The 23,868-nt window shown below is 46.1% G+C and overlaps 1 protein-coding gene across 1 annotated transcript in view; it reads right to left on the minus strand.

Moving 5' to 3' along the window:
• Window positions 1-23,868, minus strand: part of LOC115093339 (unconventional myosin-X-like) — a 556,890-nt gene that overhangs the window by 357,733 nt on the left and 175,289 nt on the right. Inside the window, exons 22-26 of the mRNA XM_029604967.1 lie at window positions 16,663-16,938; window positions 14,706-14,745; window positions 10,397-11,215; window positions 5,509-5,623; window positions 1,097-1,099 (exon numbers count right to left, since the gene is read on the minus strand). Of these exons, the coding sequence (XP_029460827.1) occupies window positions 1,097-1,099; window positions 5,509-5,623; window positions 10,397-11,215; window positions 14,706-14,745; window positions 16,663-16,938 (1,253 nt within the window). The remainder of the gene's footprint in view (window positions 1-1,096; window positions 1,100-5,508; window positions 5,624-10,396; window positions 11,216-14,705; window positions 14,746-16,662; window positions 16,939-23,868) is intronic.

Here is a 23,868-nt window from a genome sequence, read left to right on the forward strand (position 1 = left end):
AGACCCTGCGGATACCCCTGCTGTTGCTGATCCCACATACCAGGTTCGGGAGGTCCTTGATGTCCGATTCCTCCACCGCCGCTGGGAGTACCTGTTGGCTTGGGAGGGCTGTGGTGAGGAGGAGAACACATGGGAACCTGCTCGCAACATCCTGGACAAATCTCTCCTGCAACAGTTCCATCAAGACCATCCTGGTAAACCGGGTCCCTTGAACAGAGGGCGTAAGAGGGAGGGTACTGTTGCGGTCCCGGTTGCTAGACTCGCGACCAGGTCCTTACCTTCCTCTCTCAACTGCAGGAAGTTCCGGCCCGCCTCCTTGATGATGTCAGACGCCGACAAGGTATTTAAGCCTGGCATCTGGCTAAGGAGGCTGCCTAGCAACGAGATTCTCTCCTTGGAGGCACCAGTTGCTGTGTTTCTAATCCTGGTCCTGCTGTGTTTCTGATCCTGATCCTGCTGTTCCTGATCCTGCTCATCTTCTGGATTCTTCTCGGTTTGTCTCCTTGGTTCCTGATCCCTGTTCACCTCTGATACTCTGTGTCTGTCGCCTGTCTCGACTTCTGCTCCATTCTCGCTTTGGTCTGCCTAAGTCCGAGTGGTCCGGATCCTCAAGGGCTCCTCCCGGGGGGGATCTCGGATCTCCAGGGTGAAGATTCTGTTCCTGCGTTTTTCTTGGTACCGCCTCCCGGCCTGTCCCATCTCCGCAGAGCTCTCTCTTTCAACCATCTTCCTCCACCAGGTCGGCCCAAGGGTCCACTGTCCAGTCCACAACAGTTTGCAACAAATTACTACATCTTTTAACATTCTCAACTCAAAATACCTAACACATGGATGTAGACCCCACCCCCCCACCACCTATATCTTATTCTCTTTCCATTTCCCTTTTAGCTATAATAAGTGAGAGAGAAGCAGACAGCTCTAACCTAACTCTATTTGAGGGACCTGTCTGAAGATAGCTCCCCCTTTCTGCTGCTTTCCTTGCATGGGTTTCTGTACTGGGACTGCTGCTGGCCCTGGCTCTCAATCCTAGAACTGGAGCTCTTTCTTGTCAGGGAACGCCCTCATTTATGGCACCTGGTCACTGATTATGGGAAACCTGCTAAATCACTCTGACTCAGCCTATTCTTCCTCATACTTTCTCAGAGATTGGGTATCAGGGATTCTGGGAATTGTAGTCCCCTTTGGCAGTCATCTTAGCTTTTCTTTATTTTGACAGAAAGTCAGATCCTGTCTACCAGGGACTACAAGAATACTACTAATCCATCAAACAGAGTTAGAATATATAGTAGTGAATGAAGAGGTAGATATAATTGGCATCTCAGAAATCTGCTGGAAGGAGGATAAGCCAATGGGAAACTCTAATACCAGGGTACAAGTTATAATATGATAATGATAAACCGGATGGATAAAATTGGTGGAGGTGTGGTGCAATATGTTACAAAATGCATAGATTCACAAAGGATTAATGTTCTACACAAATAAAAGTGCACTGTAGAATCTTTATGGAGAGAAATTTCATGTGTGATGGGTATAAGCATAGTAGGGTGTGTACACTACCCACATATTGGCTAAGATGAAGAAACAGGCTGTGAAATGTTAGCAGAAATTTGAACGACAAATTTATATAGTAACACAATAATAATACCCCATGTCTCATCAGGACATTCTAGAAAGGTTAAGTTAGATGTCATAAATTACTGTTTCATGGAGTAGCTGCTCCTGCATATCTCAGCTTATTTGCTGGATAACTTCTCTAGCTGGCTAACCCGTGAGTATTTTTCTTTATGAGACTGATTTCAGAAAATAAACTCAGAGCCTGAAGTTCAGTAGCATAGGGAGCAGACAAGTTACTCAGCTGAAGTTATCTGAATAATGTGTCTGTTACGATCCCGGTCACTAGACTAGTGACTGGGCACTTACCTCTCCTCTTTTCGCTGCAAAACCGCCAGACCTGGGGCCCTCCGGACCGCATGGCAGCGGCGTCTCCCTCGTGGAGACACCGCCGGGAACTCCTCCCCTCAGCAGGGGGAACGCGCGCGTGGGGCCCAGCGTTTTCTGCTGCCAGCACCCGGATGTGCTGACACGCCCACCGTGACGTCAGACGCCGACCGGGGGATTTAAACAAGGCACTTTCCTCTCCAAAGTGCCTTGCAACGAGGTTCCTGCCTTGCAACGAGCTAGTTGCCGTCGTTCCTGCTGGTTCCTGTTTTCCTCGCTGCCTGTTTGCCTGCCTGTCTCGATCTCTGCCTGGTTCCCGGACTCCTGCTTGCCTTCTGCCTGCCCTGTCTCCGGTTTGTGACTCCGACTCCTGCTTGCCTTCTGCCTGCCCTGACTCCGGTCCGTGACTCCGTTTCCAGCTTGTCTTCCGCCTGCCCTGACTCCGGTTCGTACTTTTCTCCTGGGTTTCGTCGCTTTCGCCTAAGTCCCAGCGGTCCGGGTCCCTACGGGCGCCTCCCGGGGGGATCTCGGACTTCCAGGGTGAAGACTCCTAAGTCCTTGCGACCCGGGCTCTCACAGCTCCTCTGGAGGAGTCGCGGGTTTCCAGGTGAAGCTCCGTTTGCCCAGTGGGAGTTCTGCCTCCCGACTGTTCCCTCGGCTCAGTCGGCTCAAGGATCCACTTCCGGACTTCGTCCATCATAACAGTGTCAGGGATATTTACAGGAGCACTGCTAAATGCAAACAGATAAAGTACTAGTTATCCAGATAAATTTAGGACTGCTGTCTTGCACAACCAGACTTAATATAAGAACATAAGAATTGCCATACTGGATCAGATCAAGAGTCCTTGAAGCCCAGCATCCTGTTTCCAACACATATTCCCCCCTCAGCCGTCTCTTCTCCAAACTGAAAAGTCCTAACCTCTTTAGTCTTTCCTCATAGGGGAGCTCTTCCATTCCCCTTTATCATTTTGGTTGCCCTTCTCTGTACCTTCTCCATTGCAATTATATCTTTTTTGAGATGCGGCGACCAGAATTGTACACAGTATTCAAGGTGTGGTCTCACCATGGAGCGATACAGAGGCATTATGACATTTTCCATTTTATTCACCATTCCCTTTCTAATAATTCCCAACATTCTGTTTGCTTTTTTGACTGCTGCAGCACACTGAGCCGACGATTTCAATGTGTTATCCACTATGATATAATTGCGATGGAGAAGGTACAGAGAAGGGCAACCAAAATGATAAAGGGGATGGAACAGCTTCCCTATGAGGAAAGGCTGAAGAAGTTAGGGCTGTTCAGCTTGGAGAAGAGACGGCTGATATGATAGAGGTCTTTAAGATCATGAGAGGTCTTGAACGAGTAGATGTGACTCGGTTATTTACACTTTCGAATAATAGAAGGACTAGGGGGCATTCCATGAAGTTAGCAAGTAGCACATTTAAGACTAATCGGAGAAAATTCTTTTTCACTCAACGCACAATAAATCTGTGGAATTTGTTGCCAGAGGATGTGGTTAGTGCAGTTAGTGTAGCTGGGTTCAAAAAAGGTTTGGATAAGTTTTTGGAAGAGAAGTCCATTAACTGCTATTAATCATGTTTACTTAGGGAATAGCCACTGCTATTAATTGCATCAGTGCATCAGTAGCATGGGATCTTCTAGGGTAATTCTTCTTTTGGATAATTGCCAGGTTCTTGTGGCCTGGTTTGGCCTCTGTTGGAAACAGGATGCTGGGCTTGATGGACCCTTGGTCTGACCCAGCATGGCAATTTCTTATGTTCTTATGCATACTGATAGAAAGAAAAAACTCAGGACTAAAAACCAACCACTCCATACAAATCGACAACATATGCATCCATCTAAAGGACAGCGTAAAAGACCGCGGAATATTCATAGACACTGAACTCAACTACAAAAAGCACATCTCAACGAAAACAAAAGAAGGCTTCCACAAACTGCAAATCCTCAAACATCTAAAACCACTACTACACCACCAAGATTTCAGAACCGTCTTATAATCACTGATATTCACTAGCTTCGACTACTGCAATTCACTCCTAACTAGGTCTTCCAAAACAGATATTAAAACCACTACAATTACTACAGAACGCATCAGCCAGAGTCCTCACTGGCAAAAGAAAATCTGACCACATCACCCCTGTACTAAGCAAGCTGCACTGGCTACCTGTAGATAAACGAATTGAATTCAAAATCCTAACCATCCTACACAATACAATATACAAAGCTGAAAACTCCTCCCTAAACAACATCATTCAGGAACACAGATCACAACGCACTACACGAACTTCAAGTAAATTACAACTAGACGTCCCATCGCTACCTTTAGCCAAGCTAGCCAATGTACGAAACAGAGCCATATCCATAGCAGGACCTAAACTCTGGAACTCACTACCAGAGTACCTAAGCTCACAATCCAACACCAAAACATTTAAAAAAGAACTCAAAACATGGCTCTTCTGACAAGTCTTCAAAGATGGAATTGGGTAACCACACGTAACATAACTAACACACAACCACCATCAACTATATAATTACAATTTCAAGACTATTATTGAGAACTTTTAACTCTCTTATTTACTGATAAGGATAATACTCCATATTTATTCACAGGCTTATTTAAAATCATTATTCGTAGGCTCATTTTCAGACGATAATCACTTCTTTCCAGATTTTACATAATTCGGTGTATAAACCATAACGCTTCCCACGTTACTTAAAATGTTGATTTAAATTATATAAAGTTGATTTAACTATTGATGCTCCTTAAACTGTTTGTTATCAGTTGATTCCAAAATGTATTAAGTTGTTTTATGTGTAAACCGGAGTGAAGGCAGTTAGCTAAACTTCAGTATATAAAAGCTTTTAAATAAATAAATATATGCAATTTTTCCATGTGTAAATCCTGGGAAAAGTCTAGATAGATATAGATTTCACACTGTCTAGAGAAAGGAGATTTGCACTGCGTTTTTAAGCATGGAATATTCTTCCAGAGGAAACTAACCTAGCCACATTTACAAATTGTGTCTGGGTGACAAAAGCATTAGTTGTTCCAAAGAGCTGATTATATTTTAGGTGGTAAGCCAAGGAAATTCCAGTTTTGGGGGCCACAAAGGAATTCTTAGAGACAAAATCAGTGCAGGTATTGTTTCATTTGATTTATTGCAAATCTTCCAGGTAACCAACAGAAAAGGAGATGAAAGTGGAACACAACAAGATGTTGGTCTCTCCTATATATTATGTTACAATACACAGCAACACCACATCACACAGACTGACATTCACCTTCCTGTCACCACACATAATCCAAGCTCCCCCAATATTCTCTCAAAGATGCACGCATCAGTGCTTCCATACACATCAATATTCATCTCCATTCCCTATCACTCAGGTAGTTACATTCTGTAAAATATATAATATGCCATTACTTCCTCTTACTCATAAGCTTTGAGACCTAAAATCATTCCTCCTCACATTAAGATCTATTGATCTCTCACAGACGAGAGCCAGCATCTTCTACCACTCCCATGCTCTGTCTAAAGCTTCTTACCCTTCATGTAAAGATAGCTGTGGAAATAGGGGGGTCCACTGAACAAAGTAAGTCTGTTAGAGAATTCTTCATCCGTGTCAATGTCCATGTCAGCTTCCTCATCACTGTCTACCAACTGCAAGGAAAGGAAAGAGAGGAATCTAACTTTTACCACATCAACACATACCTGCCAGATTTCCAAGAGAGATATCTACGAACATAAGAACATAAGAACCTGCCATACTGGATCAGATCAAGGGTCCATCAAGCCAATCCAGGTCAGGCAGGATCTCAAGAGGTAGAGAGATTCCCAGCTGCTTTTTACAGGGATAAGCAGTAGATTTTCCCCAAGTCTACCTTAATAATGATTTATGGACTATTCTTCCAAGAACTTGTCCAAACCTTTTTGAAACTCAGCTACACCAACAGCTTTATACCACATCCTCTGGCAACGAATTCCAGAGCTGAATTATGTGCTGAGTAAAAAAATATTTTCACCTATTTGTCTTAATTGTATCACCAAGGAACCTCATTGAATGTCCCCTGGTCTTTGTACTTTGTGAAAGTGTAAACAACTGATTCACGTTTACCCTTTCCACTCCACTCATTATTTTATAGACCTCCATCATATCTCCCCTCAGTGTCTCTTCTCTAAGCTGAAGATCCCAAACCTCTTTAGCCTTCCCTCATAGAGGAATATTTCCATCCCCTTTATCATTTTGTCGCCCTTCTCCGTAACTTTTCTAAACACAGATCCCACTCCTTCCCCTGTAGGATCTCCATTGAGAGGTGGTGATACTCCCAGGTATAGAACCACATCCTGACCTGAAGGACTGTTGAAGAGCTCTCAGAGAATACAACCCACAACCACACCTCCAGCACCTCCAATGAGAGCAGATCTCCTGCACATATTTAAACCACATCCTCACCTGCAAGGCCTACAAAATAAAGAAGGCCATCTCCCTAAGAATATAAACCATCCCTTCATCTCTAGATTCTCCAATGAAAGGAGATCTCATCTTTGTGTACCACCTATCCTCTTATTTCTAGCACAGCCAATGAGAGGAGATGTAGTCAAACAGAATCCATTTTCTCATCTCTAGTATCTCCAATGAAATTGTACCTGACTTGTAACTTGCCTTGAGATCAGATTAGGAAACGTGCACAATTAAGTATAAAATCCAAATCTAAAGGAGATCTCTGTAAGTACAATCCATGCCCTCAACTCTAGCACCTCCAATAAGAATAGATCTCCTTCACATATAAACCCCATGCTCTCAACTCTAGCACCTCCAATAAGAATAGATCTCCTTCAACTCCAGCACCTCCAATAAGAATAGATCTCCTTCACATATAAACCCCATGCTCTCAGCTATTGCCCCTCCAATAAGAATAGATCTCCTTCACATATAAACCCCATGCTCTCAAGTCTAGCACCTCTAATAAGAATAGATCTCCTTCACATATAAACCCCATGCTCTCAAGTCTAGCACCTCCAATAAGAATAGATCTCCTTCACATATAAACCCCATGCTCTCAAGTCTAGCACCTCCAATAAGAATAGATCTCCTTCACATATAAACCCCATGCCCTCAACTCTAGCACCTCCAATAAGAATAGATCTCCTTCACATATAAACCCCATGCCCTCAACTCTAGCACCTCCAATAAGAATAGATCTCCTTCACATATAAACCCCATGCTCTCAACTCTAGCACCTCTAATAAGAATAGATCTCCTTCATATATAAACCCCATGCCCTCAACTCTTGCACCTCCAATTAGAATAGATCTCCTTCACATATAAAAACCCATGCCCTCAACTCTTGCACCTCCAATAAGAATAGATCTCTTTCAAATATAAACCCCATGCCCTCAACTCTTGCACCTACAATAAGAATAGATCTCCTTCACATATAAACCCCATGCTCTCAACTCTAGCACCTCCAATAAGAATAGATCTCCTTCACATATAAACCCCATGCTCTCAACTCTAGCACCTCCAATAAGAATAGATCTCCTTCACATATAAACCCCATGCTCTCAAGTCTAGCACCTCCAATAAGAATAGATCTCCTTCACATATAAACCCCATGCCCTCAACTCTTGCACCTCCAATAAGAATAGATCTCCTTCACATATAAACCCCATGCTCTCAACTCTAGCACCTCCAATAAGAATAGATCTCCTCCACATATAAACCCCATGCTCTCAACTCTTTCACCTCCAATAAGAATAGATCTCCTTCACATATAAACCCCATGTCCTCAACTCTAGCACCTCCAATAAGAATAGATCTCCTTCAGATATAAACCCCATGCCCTCAACTCTTGTACCTCCAATAAGAATAGATCTCCTTCACATATAAACACCATGACCTCAACTCTAGCACCTCCAATAAGAATAGATCTCCTTCACATATAAACCCCATGCCCTCAACTCTAGCACCTCCAATAAGAATAGATCTCCTTCACATATAAACCCCATGCCCTCAACTCTAGCACCTCCAATAAGAATAGATCTTCTTCACATATAAACCCCATGCCCTCAACTCTAGCACCTCCAATAAGAATAGATCTCCTTCACATATAAACCCCATGCTCTCAACTCTAGCACCTCTAATAAGAATAGATCTCCTTCACATATAAACCCCATGCCCTCAACTCTTGCACCTCCAATTAGAATAGATCTCCTTCACATATAAAAACCCATGCCCTCAACTCTTGCACCTCCAATAAGAATAGATCTCTTTCAAATATAAACCCCATGCCCTCAACTCTTGCACCTCCAATAAGAATAGATCTCCTTCACATATAAACCCCATGCTCTCAACTCTAGCACCTCCAATAAGAATAGATCTCCTTCACATATAAACCCCATGCTCTCAACTCTAGCACCTCCAATAAGAATAGATCTCCTTCACATATAAACCCCATGCTCTCAACTCTAGCACCTCCAATAAGAATAGATCTCCTTCACATATAAACCCCATGCTCTCAAGTCTAGCACCTCCAATAAGAATAGATCTCCTTCACATATAAACCCCATGCCCTCAACTCTTGCACCTCCAATAAGAATAGATCTCCTTCACATATAAACCCCATGCTCTCAACCATAGCACCTCCAATAAGAATAGATCTCCTTCACATATAAACCCCATGCTCTCAACTCTTTCACCTCCAATAAGAATAGATCTCCTTCACATATAAACCCCATGTCCTCAACTCTAGCACCTCCAATAAGAATAGATCTCCTTCACATATAAACCCCATGCTCTCAACTCTAGCACCTCCAATTAGAATAGATCTCCTTCACATATAAAAACCCATGCCCTCAACTCTTGTAAGACTCCCTGTCTACCCTCCCCAACCCCCACCATCTCTAGAGGTGGTTCCAAGGCAATAAAATGTTAAAAAATTAAAAGTCATGTAGGGAAGGCCCCTCCCCTGTCTTCTCAACATTACCCTTTTGAAAAATTGCGCCTTGGTCTCCAAACCCTCTCAGGCCTCAGGATCCCACCCACCCTACTTCACCCCAGATGTCCCCCACCCCCTGGTAATAACATCTCAATACTTGGTGGGCTACTGGGACCCAGAGCACCCCTAGGCTATGGGCCTTCTGCCATCTGAATAAAATGGCCCTCTGGGCCTCAATAGAAAAGTGGCCAGTTGGCACCATTTTTATTCAGATGGTGCAAGACCCAGAGCCTAGAGGGTGATCCAGGCCCCACTAGCCCACCAGGAATTAAGTATAAATGGGGGGCTCTCAGTGGGTGGGCTAGGTTGGGGTCATCCTATGGGGAGGTTTGAAGGCCTGGGGTGCAATGTTTATATAGAGATAGGGTTGGGAAGGGAGAGGAGGGGGGTCTCTCTTCATGAGGGGGGGGGGGTGGGCAGGGAGTCACAGGAGACTCCAGGTATTTTGGATACTTTTGGAAGTAGACTTCCTTCGGGATGTTTGGTTGCTTTAACATGATGGTGGCCCCAGGCTGTGGGGCCACTGTTGCATGAAATTTTATCATGCAGCTGAATGGTGTTATTTCTTTGGTGGTGTTTTACCACCTGGGAAAATACCACATAGTTACTATACTGCAGTACCGAATACCACAGTTTAGTAAATCCCTGTCAATTTAAAAATGTCCCCTTAAGAATGCAAATATAGCAGGCTCCAGAAGACTGGATGAGAGGGAAGGGGAACGGATATTTGGGGAAACCCCCAGTAGCTAGAAATGAAGCTCCTGGTGCTATAGGCCAGTTTCAGCAGTCACATATAAGCAGGAAGAAAAGTTGATGGCCAAAAAACCCCCCACAGAATCAAATGCCATTTCATAACCCATCTTTACAAGCCTCCCAGTGAGAGGATCAGAGCTCTCACTAAGAGAGGATATAGTCCCATGCAACCTTTTAAACTTGCTGACATGTGCAGAACGTTTGCTCCTTCCCTGTTGGATTTCTAAAGTCATGTGCATTACCATGAACAGCCCTATCCAGCTCTTCTCATAGGCCTTCTTACATCGAATCCTACAGGACATCTAAGTTAATGAAATGCCGTTTCTCTCTGCCCTCTCAGCCTGCTTCTTCTGTTTCCTTCTCTCTCAATCCCTGTCCCACCCTTTCAGTCACTCACTGCCCTCCCTTCTTCTCATGCACTGGCTGCTCTCCTACTCTCAACCATCCCTCTCTTCTCACTATCTCAGTGCTCCTCTCTTCCACACACTATCCTCGCTCCCTCCTTTCTTTCTACTCAGGCTCCACCCACCTTTCATCTTCTTTCCTATGATTATAGGTTGGAAGTTAATTTCCTTCTAGGATGTTAACGAAGGAAATTATTTAACATAAATCTCCATGAGGATCTTACTGATGAGGAATCAGAATTTGTCAATGAAAGATTTGTTTATAAGTGAATACTCACTGAGTCTATACTGTAATGACTGGTGTCTACCCTAATACATCTGGATCTTCTCCAGCTCTCTTCATCAGTCAGATGTCCAAAGTTGATAGGATCCCTAGAGCTGGCAAGAGCATCATCAAATTCGTCATGATCATAGTCTGACTCCACATCTGGAGGGAGGCTGTATATGGGTTCTTCCACATTCTCCATGTTTGTTAGGGTTTCTGACACATTATTCCAAATTGACTCAGACATCACCAGTGGGCAATTATAAACTTCCCTTTGATCAAAGATTTCCTCCTGGTTAGACAGTTTATCCTCAGGGACCGCCAGTGAACTGTCGCCAGCATCTCTCACCCTGTTCCTCACAAATGAAATATTCAGATAAGTATCTTCCTCAGAGTAGTTATCACCAGTGCTGGTGCAATGCTCATCCATCCCAGCCATGTTAGAATATTTCAGGCCATTCTCCACATGAAACTCTTCATCCCCTTCTTCCTCTGCCAATGGAGCTTGTAAACTGCCGTCCATGTCGAGTGCTCCTTCTTCAGACATGGAGTGCTCCAGGCTGTGACTACATTCATCCAGGTTTCCAAAGTCCAGGAGCTCCAAAAACTCTCGAGCCACTCGAGATGCCTCCTTCTCCAGCCTCTGGATCTGCTCCTCCCGCTGCCGTGTGATCTCATCCCTTATGTTCTCACAGGTGATATATAAGCCATCCATCTTTTGTTGCTGTTGCAGTTTCTCAATCTCCTTCTCCAGCCTTAAGATCTCATCCATCTGTCGCTTCTCCTCTTCCTTCAGAGCAATATCCAACCCCTGGTTTATTAACCTTTCCTCCTGAAATGAAATTGATAATTAGTAATAGAACCCAGGTATATTATAGTGAAAGGCATTTGAGACATACAATAGGTCAACAAAATCATAACTCCTTCTAATATGAGAACTACAAAAGCAAAAATGGCCAGAGATTTATGTCACAGTATGAAAGAATAACACTATTACACTACCCCAAGAAACCCCCTTTATATCAATCTCACCAGCAGCACACAATTACAAACAAACTGTATCTGTAACACTCTCACTCAGCACTGGAATGCACCCTAATTCTGTGGCACCTCCATCACTGCTGGGATGCAGTGAGACATGGCTGCTGAGGCACTGTTAGAACCACAATGTTTTAATGCTATAAATATTTGAGCTCCTGAGGAAGGACAGTGTGCTGCGGCAGTCAAAAAAGCAAACAGAATGTTGGGAATTATTAGGAAGGGAATGGTTAATAGAATGGAAAATGTCATAATGCCTCTGTATCGCTCCATGGTGAGACCGCACCTTGAATACTGTGTACAATTCTGGTCGCCGCATCTCAAAAAAGATATAATTGCGATGGAGAAGGTACAGAGAAGGGCTACCAAAATGATAAGGGGAATGGAACAGCTCCCCTATGAGGAAAGGCTGAAGAGGTTAGGGCTGTTCAACTTGGAGAAGAGACGGCTGAGGCGGGATATGATAGAGGTGTTTAAAATCATGAGAGGTCTAGAACGGGTAGATGTGAATCGGTTATTTACTCTTTCGGATAATAGAAGGACTAGGGGGCATTCCATGAAGTTAGCATGGGGCACATTTAAAACTAATCAGAGAAAGTTCTTTTTTACTCAACGCACAATTAAACTCTGGAATTAGTTGCCAGAGGATGTGGTTAGTGCAGTTAGTATAGCGGTGTTTAAAAAAGGATTGGATAAGTTCTTGGAGGAGAAGTCCATTACCTGCTATTAAGTTCACTTAGAGAATAGCCACTGCCATTAGCAATGGTTACATGGAATAGACTTAGTGTTTGGGTACTTGCCAGGTTCTTATGGCCTGGATTGGCCACTGTTGGAAACAGGATGCTGGGCTTGATGGACCCTTGGTCTGACCCAGTATGGCATTTTCTTATCTTCTTATGACTGTCAGGCTAGATGGGACTATCATATCCCCCCTCAGTCGTCTCTTCTCCAAGCTGAAAAGTCCTAACCTCTTTAGTCTTTCCTCATAGGGGAGTTGTTCCATTCCCCTTATCATTTTGGTAGCCCTTCTCTGTACCTTCTCCATCGCAACTATATCTTTTTTGAGATGCGGCGACCAGAATTGTACACAGTATTCAAGGTGCGGTCTCACCATGGAGCGATACAGAGGCATTATGACATTTTCCGTTTTATTCACCATTCCTTTTCTAATAATTCCCAACATTGTTTGCTTTTTTGACTGCTGCAGCACACTGTACCGACGATTTCAATGTGTTATCCACTATGACACCTAGATCTCTTTCTTGGGTTGTAGCACCTATTATGGAACCCAACATTGTGTAATTATAGCATGGGTTATTTTTCCCTATATGCATCACCTTGCACTTATCCACATTAAATTTCATCTGCCATTTGGATGCCCAATTTTCCAGTCTCACAAGGTCTTCCTGCAATTTATCACAATCTGCTTGGGATTTAACTACTCTGAACAATTTTGTGTCATCTGCAAATTTGATTATCTCACTCGTCGTCTTTCCAGATCATTTATAAATATATTGAACAGTAAGGGTCCCAATACAGATCCCTGAGGCACTCCACTGTCCACTCCCTTCCACTGAGAAAATTGCCCATTTAATCCTACTCTCTGTTTTCTGTCTTTTAGCCAGTTTGCAATCCACGAAAGGTCATCGCCACCTATCCCATGACTTTTTACTTTTCCTAGAAGCCTCTCATGAGGAACTTTGTCAAACGCCTTCTGAAAATCCAAGTATACTACATCTACCGGTTCACCTTTATCCACATGTTTATTAACTCCTTCAAAAAAGTGAAGCAGATTTGGGAGGCAAGACTTGCCCTGGGTAAAGCCATGCTGACTTTGTTCCATTAAACAATGTCTTTCTATATGTTCTGTGATTTTGATGTTTAGAACACTTTCCACTATTTTTCCTGGCACTGAAGTCAGGCTAACCGGTCTGTAGTTTCCCGGATCGCCTCTGGAGCCCTTTTTAAATATTGGGGTTACATTTGCTATCCTCCAGTCTTCAGGTACAATGGATGATTTTAATGATAAGTTACAAATTTTTACTAATAGGTCTGAAATTTCATTTTTTAGTTCCTTCAGAACTCTGGGGTGTATACCATCCGGTCCAGGTGATTTACTACTCTTCAGTTTGTCAATCAGGCCTACCACATCTTCTAGGTTCACCGTGATTTGATTCAGTCCATCTGAATCATTACCCATGAAAACCTTCTCCATTACGGGTACCTCCCCAACATCCTCTTCAGTAAACACCGAAGCAAAGAAATCATTTAATCTTTCCACGATGACCTTATCTTCTCTAAGTGCCCCTTTAACCCCTCAATCATCTAACGGTCCAACTGACTCCCTCACAGGCTTTCTGCCCTGCTATTAATCAAGTTTATTTAGGGAATAGCCACTGCTATTAATTGCATCAGTAGCATGGGATCTTCTTGGTGTTTGGGTAATTGCCAGGTTCTTGTGACCTGGTTTGGCCTCTGTTGGAAACAGGATGCTGGGCTTGTTGGACCCTTGGTCTGACCCAGCATGGCAATTTCTTATTTTCTTATGCTGTGCTAGAGCACATCCATTGTACCTGAAGACTGGAAAGGTGGCTAATGTAACCCCAATATTTAAAAAAGGGCTCCAGGGGCGATCCAGGCCTGTTCAGCTTGGAGAAGAGACGGCTGAGGGGGATATGATAGAGGTCTTTCAAATCATGGACTCACTGACATCCCACTGCTTGTTCCCAGCGAGACACGGATTCCCACTGTAAGGTACAGACGTTACAGTGCAAAGGCGACATCCCCAGCTCCATATTCATGCACACTTTCATGGACTCACTGACATCTCACTGCTTGTTTCCAGTGAGACACGGATTCCCACTGTAAGGTACAGATGTTACAGTGCAAAGGCGACATCCCCAGCTCCATATTCAGAAGCATTTAGCTGTATAACTCAGAAATTATCTGGTAAATGAAGGTTTGGACAGTTCCTGAGGCATAACTGGGAGGAGTTGAGTTAAGCAGCTAATTTATCAGGCTATTTATGATATTTAGAGTTAGCCGGCTAAGTCTGGTTAGGTGAAGGAGCTATCCTGAAGTTAACCACATAACTTCTAGATAGCTGGTGATATTCAGTAGTGTGGCTGACCTCCAAAGTTACCCAAATAAGTTTGTGTGGTTAAGGTCCTGATTCACATTCTGTGTCTATGGAAAACGAGTGTGATTAATCAGGAACTAACTTTGCTATCTGGACAGTGATTGAATATGAGCCTCCCTGCAGAGTAGAAAGAGACTGTCCTTACCTGAGCAGTCAGCAGCTCACCATCCAGTTTCTCCTGCTCTCTGTTAATAAAGAATAGAAGGCCTGTCAGATCCCTAGTCTAAAACTGGTGTTTTTTTCAGATACTATCAGCCAATGGACGTAGCTAGCAAGAGTGAAATTTGGAGGTTATAAATTCAAAATTGTGCTGCTTACCTACAGACCCTAAGACACAGTCACTGAGTACTGGCGTTTACTGGATGTAGGCAGCAGAGAGATTCACCCCAGAGAGACTGTCATTGAGTTTTGGGGCCTGCTTGATGAACACATCAGACACACTCACCCCAGAGAGACACTCACTGAGTCCTGGGGTTTGCTGGATGCAGAGAGACTGACACTAGAGAGCCAATCACTGAGTATTGGAGCATCCTGTATGTAGCCAGCAGACAATCACTGAGTACTGGGGCCTCCTTGATGAACACATCAGACACACTCACCCCAGAGAGACACTCACTGAGTCCTGGGGTTTGCTGGATGCAGAGAGACTGACACTAGAGAGCCAATCTCTGAGTATTGGAGCATCCTGTATGTAGCCAGCAGACAATCACTGAGTCCTGGGGCCTCCTTGATGAACACATCAGACACACTCACCCCAGAGAGACACTCACTGAGTCCTGGGGTTTGCTGAATGCAGAAGATACAGGGTATGAACCCAGAGAGACACTCAATGAGTGTTGAGGCCTCCTGGATGCAGGAAACAGAGACTAACCCTAGAGAGACGATCACTGCATGCTGGAATTTCCTAGCTGCAGACAGTAGTGCAGAGAGACTGACCCCAAAGGCCGATAGAGTGCTCAAGGTCTCCTGGGTGCAGGCAGCAGAGAGACTGAGCTCATGAGATGGAAGAGTTAATGTTTATCTAGCACTGTGGATAGCAGAGGGATCATTAGATTCAAGACTGCCCCCCCCTTTGATACATTACAGGAGGACCTTGTGAGACTGGAAAATTGGACATCAAAATGGCAGATGAACTTTAATGTGGATAAGTGCAAGGTGATGCATATAGGGAAAAATAACCCATGCTATAATTACACAATGTTGGGTTCCATATTAGGTGCTACAACCCAAGAAAGAGATCTAGGTGTCATAGTGGATAACACATTGAAATCGTCGGCTCAGTGTGCTGCAGCAGTCAAAAAAGCAAACAGAATGTTGGGAATTATTAGGAAGGGAATGGTGAATAAAACGGAAAATGTCATAATGCCTCTATCGCTCCATGGTGAGACCGCACCTTGAATACTGTGTACAATTCTGGTCGTCGCATCTCAAAAAAGATATAATTGCGATGGAGAAGGTACAGAAAAGGGCTACCAAAATGATAAAGGGAATGGAACAGCTTCCCTACGAGGAAAGACTAAAGAGGTTAGGACTTTTCAGCTTGGAGAAGAGACGGCTGAGGGGGGGATATGATAGAGGTGTTTAAAATCATGAGAGGTCTAGAACGGGTAGATGTGAATCGGTTATTTACTCTTTCGGATAACAGAAAGACTAGGGGGCATTCCATGAAGTTAGCATGGGGCACATTTAAAACTAATTGGAGAAAGTTCTTTTTTACTCATCGCACAATTAAGCTCTGGAATTTGTTGCCAGAGGATGTGGTCAGTGCAGTAAGTATAGCTGGGTTTAAAAAAGGATTGGATAAGTTCTTGGAGGAGAAGTCCATTACCTGCTATTAAGATCACTTAGAGAATAGCCACTGCCATTAGCAATGGTTACATGGAATAGACTTAGTTTTTGGGTACTTGCCAGGTTCTTGTGGCCTGGATTGGCCACTGTTGGAAACAGGATGCTGGGCTTGATGGACCCTTGGTCTGACCCAGTATGGCATGTTCTTATGTTCTTATGTTCTAACTCACCCTGCCGTAGATTTCAGTTTGAATTCTCCATCATTTACACCTCACATGAATGGAAGGAATGGAGGTCACCAAGTAGTCATTTACCTTTTCTGCTCTCCTTCTTGGAGCCCTCCCTCTTCCTCGCCATAATTTTTCTGAAGTTTCTCTTCCTCTTCCTGCTGCATCCTGTCCTCCTCTGCTTTGTGTGTCTGCTTCTCCTGCAGAATCTGCCGGTACAGACGACGAACTTCCCGCCCACGCCAGTTTTTCTGCAAGACAAGTACTGACTCCCTGAGCTGCACAAACTGATGCTGGTAGAAGTGAGCTCGGTAATTCTTCTGAATTGTCACCACACTGAGCAGCACCTTACGGTAACTCTTCCTGTAGTACAAAGGCAGAAAAGAAAAAATGATTTAGAAAATGGATTCTGGTGCCAAAACCAATAGGATACTCTGCCCCTCCCATCCCTTCCCACACCCAGGCAGTGACACCATCCCCTCCCATCCCTTCCCACACCCAGGCAGTGACACCATCCCCTCCCATCCATTCCCACACCCAGGCAGTGACACCATCCCCTCCCATCCCTTCCCACACCCAGGCAGTGACACCATCCCCTCCCATCCCTTCCCACCGTCCCCTCCCATCCCTTCCCACAACCAGGCAGTGACACCGTCCCCTCCCATCCCTTCCCACACCCAGGCAGTGACACCGTCCCCTCCCATCCCTTCCCACACCCAGGCAGTGACACCGTCCCCTCCCATCCCTTCCCACACCCAGGCAGTGACACCATCCCCTCCCATCCCTTCCCACCGTCCCCTCCCATCCCTTCCCACACCCAGGCAGTGACACCGTCCCCTCCCATCCCTTCCCACACCCAGGCAGTGACACCATCCCCTCCCATCCCTTCCCACACCCAGGCAGTGACACCATCCCCTCCCATCCCTTCCCAAAACCAGGCAGTGACACCATCCCCCTCCCATCCCTTCCCAAAACCAGGCAGTGACACCATCCCCCTCCCATCCCTTCCCACACCCAGGCAGTGACACCATCCCCTCCCATTCCTTCCCACAACCAGGCAGTGACACCATCCTCCTCCCATCCCTTCCCACAACCAGGCAGTGACACCATCCCCTCCCATCCCTTCCCACACCCAGGCAGTGACACCATCCCCTCCCATCCCTTCCCACACCCAGGCAGAGACACCTCCCCCTCCCATTCCTTCCCACTCCCAGGCAGTGACACCATCCCCTCCCATCCCCACCCATCTCTTCCCATAACCAGGCAGTGACACCATCCCCTCCCATCCCCACCCATCTCTTCCCATAACCAGGCAGTGACACCATCCCCTCCCATAACCAGGCAGTGACAACTCCCCCTCCCATTCCTTCCCACACCCAGGCAGTGACACTATCCCCTCCCATCCCTTCCCACAACCAGGCAGTGACACCATCCCCTCCCATAACCAGGCAGTGACACCATCCCCTCCCATCCCTTCCCACAACCAGGCAGTGACACCATCCCCTCCCATCCCTTCCCACACCCAGGCAGTGACACCATCCCCTCCCATTCCTTCCCACAACCAGGCAGTGACAGCATCCCCTCCCATCCCTTCCCACAACCAGGCAGTGACACCATCCCCTCCCCTCCCTTCCCACACCCAGGCAGTGACACCATCCCCTCCCATTCCTTCCCACAACCAGGCAGTGACACCATCCCCTCCCATTCCTTCCCACAACCAGGCAGTGACACCATCCCCTCCCATTCCTTCCCACAACCAGGCAGTGACACCATCCCCTCCCATCCCTTCCCACACCCAGGCAGTGACAACTCCCCCTCCCATTCCTTCCCACACCCAGGCAGTGACACCATCCCCTCCCATCCCTTCCCACACCCAGGCAGTGACACCATCCCCTCCCATCCCCTCCCACACCCAGGCAGTGACACCATCCCCTCCCATCCCTTCCCACACCCAGGCAGTGACACCATCCCCTCCCATCCCTTCCCACACCCAGACAGTGACACCATCCCCTCCCATCCCTTCCCATAACCAGGCAGTGACACCATCCCCTCCCATCCCTTCCCATAACCAGGCAGTGACACCATCCCCTCCCATCCCTTCCCACACCCAGGCAGTGACACCATCCCCTCCCATCCCTTCCCATAACCAGGCAGTGACACCATCCCCTCCCATCCCTTCCCACACCCAGGCAGTGACACCATCCCCTCCCATCCCTTCCCACACCCAGGCAGTGACACCATCCCCTCCCATCCCTTCCCATAACCAGGCAGTGACACCATCCCCTCCCATAACCAGGCAGTGACACCATCCCCTCCCATCCCTTCCCACACCCAGGCAGTGACACCATCCCCTCCCATCCATTGCTCAACTAGGCAGGAGACACCATCCCCCCCCCCCCCCCATCCATTGCTCAACTAGGCTGGAGACACTGCTCCCTCCTACCCCCTCCCACAACCAGGCAGTGACACCATCCCCCTCCCATCCATTGCTCAACTAGGCAGGAGACACTGCTCCCTCCTCCCCCAACCAGGCAGTAACACCATCCCCTCCCATCCCTTCCCATATGTACGCAGGAGACACTGTTCCCTCCTGCCCCCTGCCACAACCAGGCAGGAGACACCATCCCCTCCCATCCATTGCCTCAACCAGGCAGGAGACACTGTTCCTTCCTACCCCCCTGCCACAACCAGGCAGTGACACCATCCCCTCCCATCCATTGCTCAACTAGGCAGGAGACACCGTTCCCTCCTACCCCCTGCCACAACCAGACAGTGACACCATCCCCTCCCATCCATTGCTCAACTAGGTATTAGCCAAATGAAATGTTCTGTGATGGTCTGAACGTTCAAGCTCTTTCTTGGAAGCGTAAATCCAAACAAATGGCCAGGCGAATGAGCTCCTCCAAGAATGCCGCAAGGTCCCTGCCTGCTAGTTCATCCTTTATATTCTCCGATAATCCTTGTCGAAAGTTAGCGGTGAGACTATCTTCTCCCCAAGTGAGCTCCGCAGCTAAAGTCCGGAATTGAATGGTATAGTCGCCTACGAACGAGAACCCTGCTTGATTTGTAATAATTCATTGGCCGCAGAAGTAGATCGTCCTGGTTTGTCGAAGATGAGGCGGAATTCTTTCAAAAATCTGTCCAGGTTATTAAGCATGGAATCGTCTCTCTCCCAAAACGGCGATGCCCAAGCCAAGGCTGGACCCTCCAACAAAGATAAGATAAACGTAACCTTTGTCTTATCTGAGGGAAACGAGGATGGCTGTAATGAAAAGTGTATTCGGCACTGATTAATAAAACCTCGACACTTTGCCACCGATCCCTTGAAACGTGGAGGAGGAGGTAGACGGATAGGGTTAGTTGGAGCCTCAACAGGAGTTGCAGGAGCCACAGGTGTACGAGCCAGATCATCCATGCGAGCGACTAATCGGTCTAGTACTCAGGTAACTTGATAGAGGACCCCTTGCTGTTGCTGTAAGCGGGACGCCATACCAGGGATGGCTTGAAGAGCGGTCAAATCTACCGATTCCATGGCTTCGGCCAAATTTTACGCAAAATAGTGGAACCTTGGTCAATGACCGCTTACCTTGTCCCGCAGAGCCAACGGATGGAATCCAGGAGTTAGAAGCTGCAGAGAAGTCCCTTAGACAGTCCGGGTCAGGGCAGGCAGCAGACAACAAATCCAACAAAGCAATCCAGGGCAGGGCAGGCAGCAGGCAACAGGCAACAGATCCAAAGAGACAGTCCAGGTCAGGGCAGGCAGCAGGCAACAGATCCAAAGAGACAGTCCAGGTCAGTTTAGGCAGCAGGCAACAGATCCAAAGAGACAGTCCAGGTCAGGGCAGGCAGCTGACAACAAATCCAAAGAAGCAATCCGGATCAGGCAACGACAGGAAACCAAAAAGTCAGCAAGCAGCAATCCAAACTCTACTTGTGGTCGAAGCAAAAAGGAAGGGAAAGAACCCCCTTTAAATCCCTCAAGTTTCCCGCGCAGACCGACGCTACTGTTGGCGTCTGATGTCATGCAGGGGCGTGGCCACGACGTGACTCGCTCGGAGCTGCAGCAAGCCGGAAGTCGACCCCGGAACGGAACGCCGGTGCCCGGGGAACTCCCTTGCGAGTAACAGTATCCCCCCTGCAAGGCCCTCCTCTCTTTTCTCTGGGTCTAGGTTTGAAGGGGAAACGTTGATGGAATTTCTTAAGTAGGCGAGGTGCCTGGATATTATGAACAGGTTCCCATGTGTTCTCTTCAGGTCCAAAGTTTTTCCAGGAGATTAGATATTGTAATTGTCCCCTACACCTCCTGGAATCCAAAATCTCCTCTACCTCAAATTGATTATCATTCTGAATAAGGTGCGCCCCAGACCTCCTCCTTCTGGAAGGCCAAGAAAAAATTGCAGGTTTGAGCAGAGATACATGGAAAGTGTTATAAATACGCATAGAGGAGGGTAGATGCTGCTTGAAGGTGACTTCATTAATCCGTTTCTCAATCGGGAAGGGTCCAATGAAGCATGGAGCTAATTTCAATGAGGGCATGCGCAACCGAAAATTACGTGTGCTTAGCCAGACGAAATCTCCAGCCTGGAATTGAGGAGCCGGATTTCTCCTTTTATCCGCTTGAGTCTTCATTTTACAGACGTTCTTTAATAATAATGCTCGTGTCTCGGTCCATAAACGGGTTAGGGATTCAATGGTATCGTTGACAGCCGGATATACAGAAGGTGTGGCAATGGGTAATGGAAGACGAGGATGTCTACCAAATACTATAAAGAACGGAGACCTCCCTGTAGCTTGAGCCAAATGATTATTGTGACATATCTCCGCCCAAACCAACAAGGAGGCCCAATTATCCTGTCGTTTGACATAAGAACGAAGAAAGGTTTTTAAGGATTGATTTGTACGCTCCGTGAGTCCATTAGTTTGCGGGTGATAAGCGGAGGAAAATTGAAGTTTAATCTTGAGAAGTTTGCACAGTTCTGTCCAAAATCGAGCCGTAAACTGCACACCCCTATCAGAAACAATACTGAGGGGTAACCCATAAATGCGAAAGATGTGATGAATGAAAAGTTGAGCTAGTTCTGACGCAGAAGGTAGACTTGGAAGTGGGACGAAGTGAGCAATTCTGGAAAAATGATCAATCACCACCCATATGACAGTATTATTATCGGAAGGTCAGTGATGAAATCGGTGGCAATGTGAGTCCATGGTTTTGTGGGAACTTGTAATGGTTGAAGAAGGGCCACGGGTCTCCGTCTAGGAGTCTTCTGAGCTGCGCAAACGGAACAGGAATCTACATAAGCCTTGATGTCCTCCTTCCAGTGCGGCCACCAATAATATCTGGAAAGTAGATCACTGGTACGTGAGACCCCCGCGTGACCTGCCAGATGATCATCATGTGCCCAACGCAGCACTTTTAACCTCAGACGTCTGGGGACCACAGTCTTACCAATGGGCACTGTAAAGGTAGCGGCCAATTGAATCTTAGCAGGATCTATGATGTATTGAGGAGGTTCGGGTATGTCAGTAAGGTTAAAGCTTCTGGAGAGAGCATCTGCCCGCACATTTTTTTGTGCGGGACGGAAATGGAGGATGAAGTTAAATCTGCTAAAAAAAAGTGCCCACCGGGTCTGCCGGGGATTTAACCGTTGCACTTTCGCAAGATATTCTAGGTTTTTATGATCCGTATAGACAGTTTCAGTATGTCGGGCTCCCTCTAAGAGATGATGCCATTCCTCAAAGGCTAATTTTATGGCCAAAAGTTCCCGGTCTCCAATAGTATAATTCTTCTCCGCAGAGGAAAACTTCTTAGAAAAAAAGGCACAAGTCACATTCTCCCATTGTCTGTCGGCTGTAACAGAACCGCCCCAGCCCTCACCGCAGAAGCGTCAACTTCAAGAATAAAGGGTTTGTTGGAGTCGGGATGTTGAAGACAGGGATCCTTAATGAATTCTTTCTTCAAGTAAAGGAAGGCATGGACAGCCTCCTCTGGCCAGGTCTGAACGGATGCCCCCTTTTTAGTGAGGGCAGTCAGAGGAGCTACTAGAGAGGAAACGTTTGGAATAAACTGTCGATAGTAATTAGAGAATCCCAGAAATCTTTGCAAGGCTTTCAATCCAATCGGTTGTGGCCAGTTCAAGATGGCCTTAAGTTTATCTGGGTTCATAGATATGCCTTTGTTGGAAATAATATAATATATCCCAGGAAAGGTAGTTGGTTCTTATGAAAGACACATTTTTCCAATTTAGCATAGAGTTTGTGTTCTCTAAGGCGTTGAAGGACTTGTCGCACATGCTCTTGGTGTTGTTCCATATTGTCAGAGTAGATTAATATATCATCCAAGTAGACGATGACATGAGAATAGAGGATGTCCCGAAATAAATCACTGATCATGACTTGAAATACGGCCGGGGCATTGCAAAGTCCAAACGGCATTACCCTATATTCATAATGTCCATCATGTGTGTTAAAGGTCGTTTTCCACTCATCCCCTTCTCGAATTCTAATTAAATTGTACGTCCCTCTCAGGTCCAATTTGGTGAAAACTTGAGCTGCTTTGATTCGATCAAATAGTTCAGAGATGAGAGGAATAGGATATCTAATTTTCCTGGTAATATTATTTAATCCCCGGTAGTCGATACAAGGTCTTAACGTTCCATCTTTCTTTTTGACAAAAAAGAATCCTGCCCCCGCAGGAGAAGTAGAAGGTCTTATAAATCCCCGAGCTAAATTTTCTTGAATATACTGCGTCAAGGCTGTTGATTCGGGTTCAGACAGAGCATAAATCCTGCCTCTGGGAGGATTCTTCCCCGGAAGGATCTCAATCGCACAATCGTAGTCTCGATGCGGCGGCAAAGATTCTGCCTGTTGTTGACTAAAGACATCCGCAAACTCTTGATACAGAGTGGGAATGGGTGACTAGATCTGTAAACGCTGGATCTGACATTTCTGAAACTTCTTTAAACAGTTCTGAAAGCAAAAGGGACTCCAACTGATTAATTGTAGTGACGCCCAATCCAGTCGGGGTTGATGTTTGCGTAGCCAGAGTAGGCCCAAAATCACTTGGTTGACTGCCGAAGAAGTACATACAGTTGAAAGAGTTTCTTGATGAAGAACCCCGGAATTCATAAGCAGGGGTTTGGTGATCTGCGATATACGAATGCCCAGAGGCTGTCCAGATACGGAAGTAACTGAAAGGGGTATGGGTAGTGTTTCCACAGGAATTTGATGACTCCTCACCAGGCTTTCCTCTATGAAATTGCCGGCCGCCCCTGAGTCTATGAAAGCCTGCAGTAT

The sequence above is a fragment of the Rhinatrema bivittatum genome, chromosome 6 (assembly GCF_901001135.1).
Source record: "Rhinatrema bivittatum chromosome 6, aRhiBiv1.1, whole genome shotgun sequence".
Lineage (NCBI taxonomy): Eukaryota > Metazoa > Chordata > Amphibia > Gymnophiona > Rhinatrematidae > Rhinatrema > Rhinatrema bivittatum.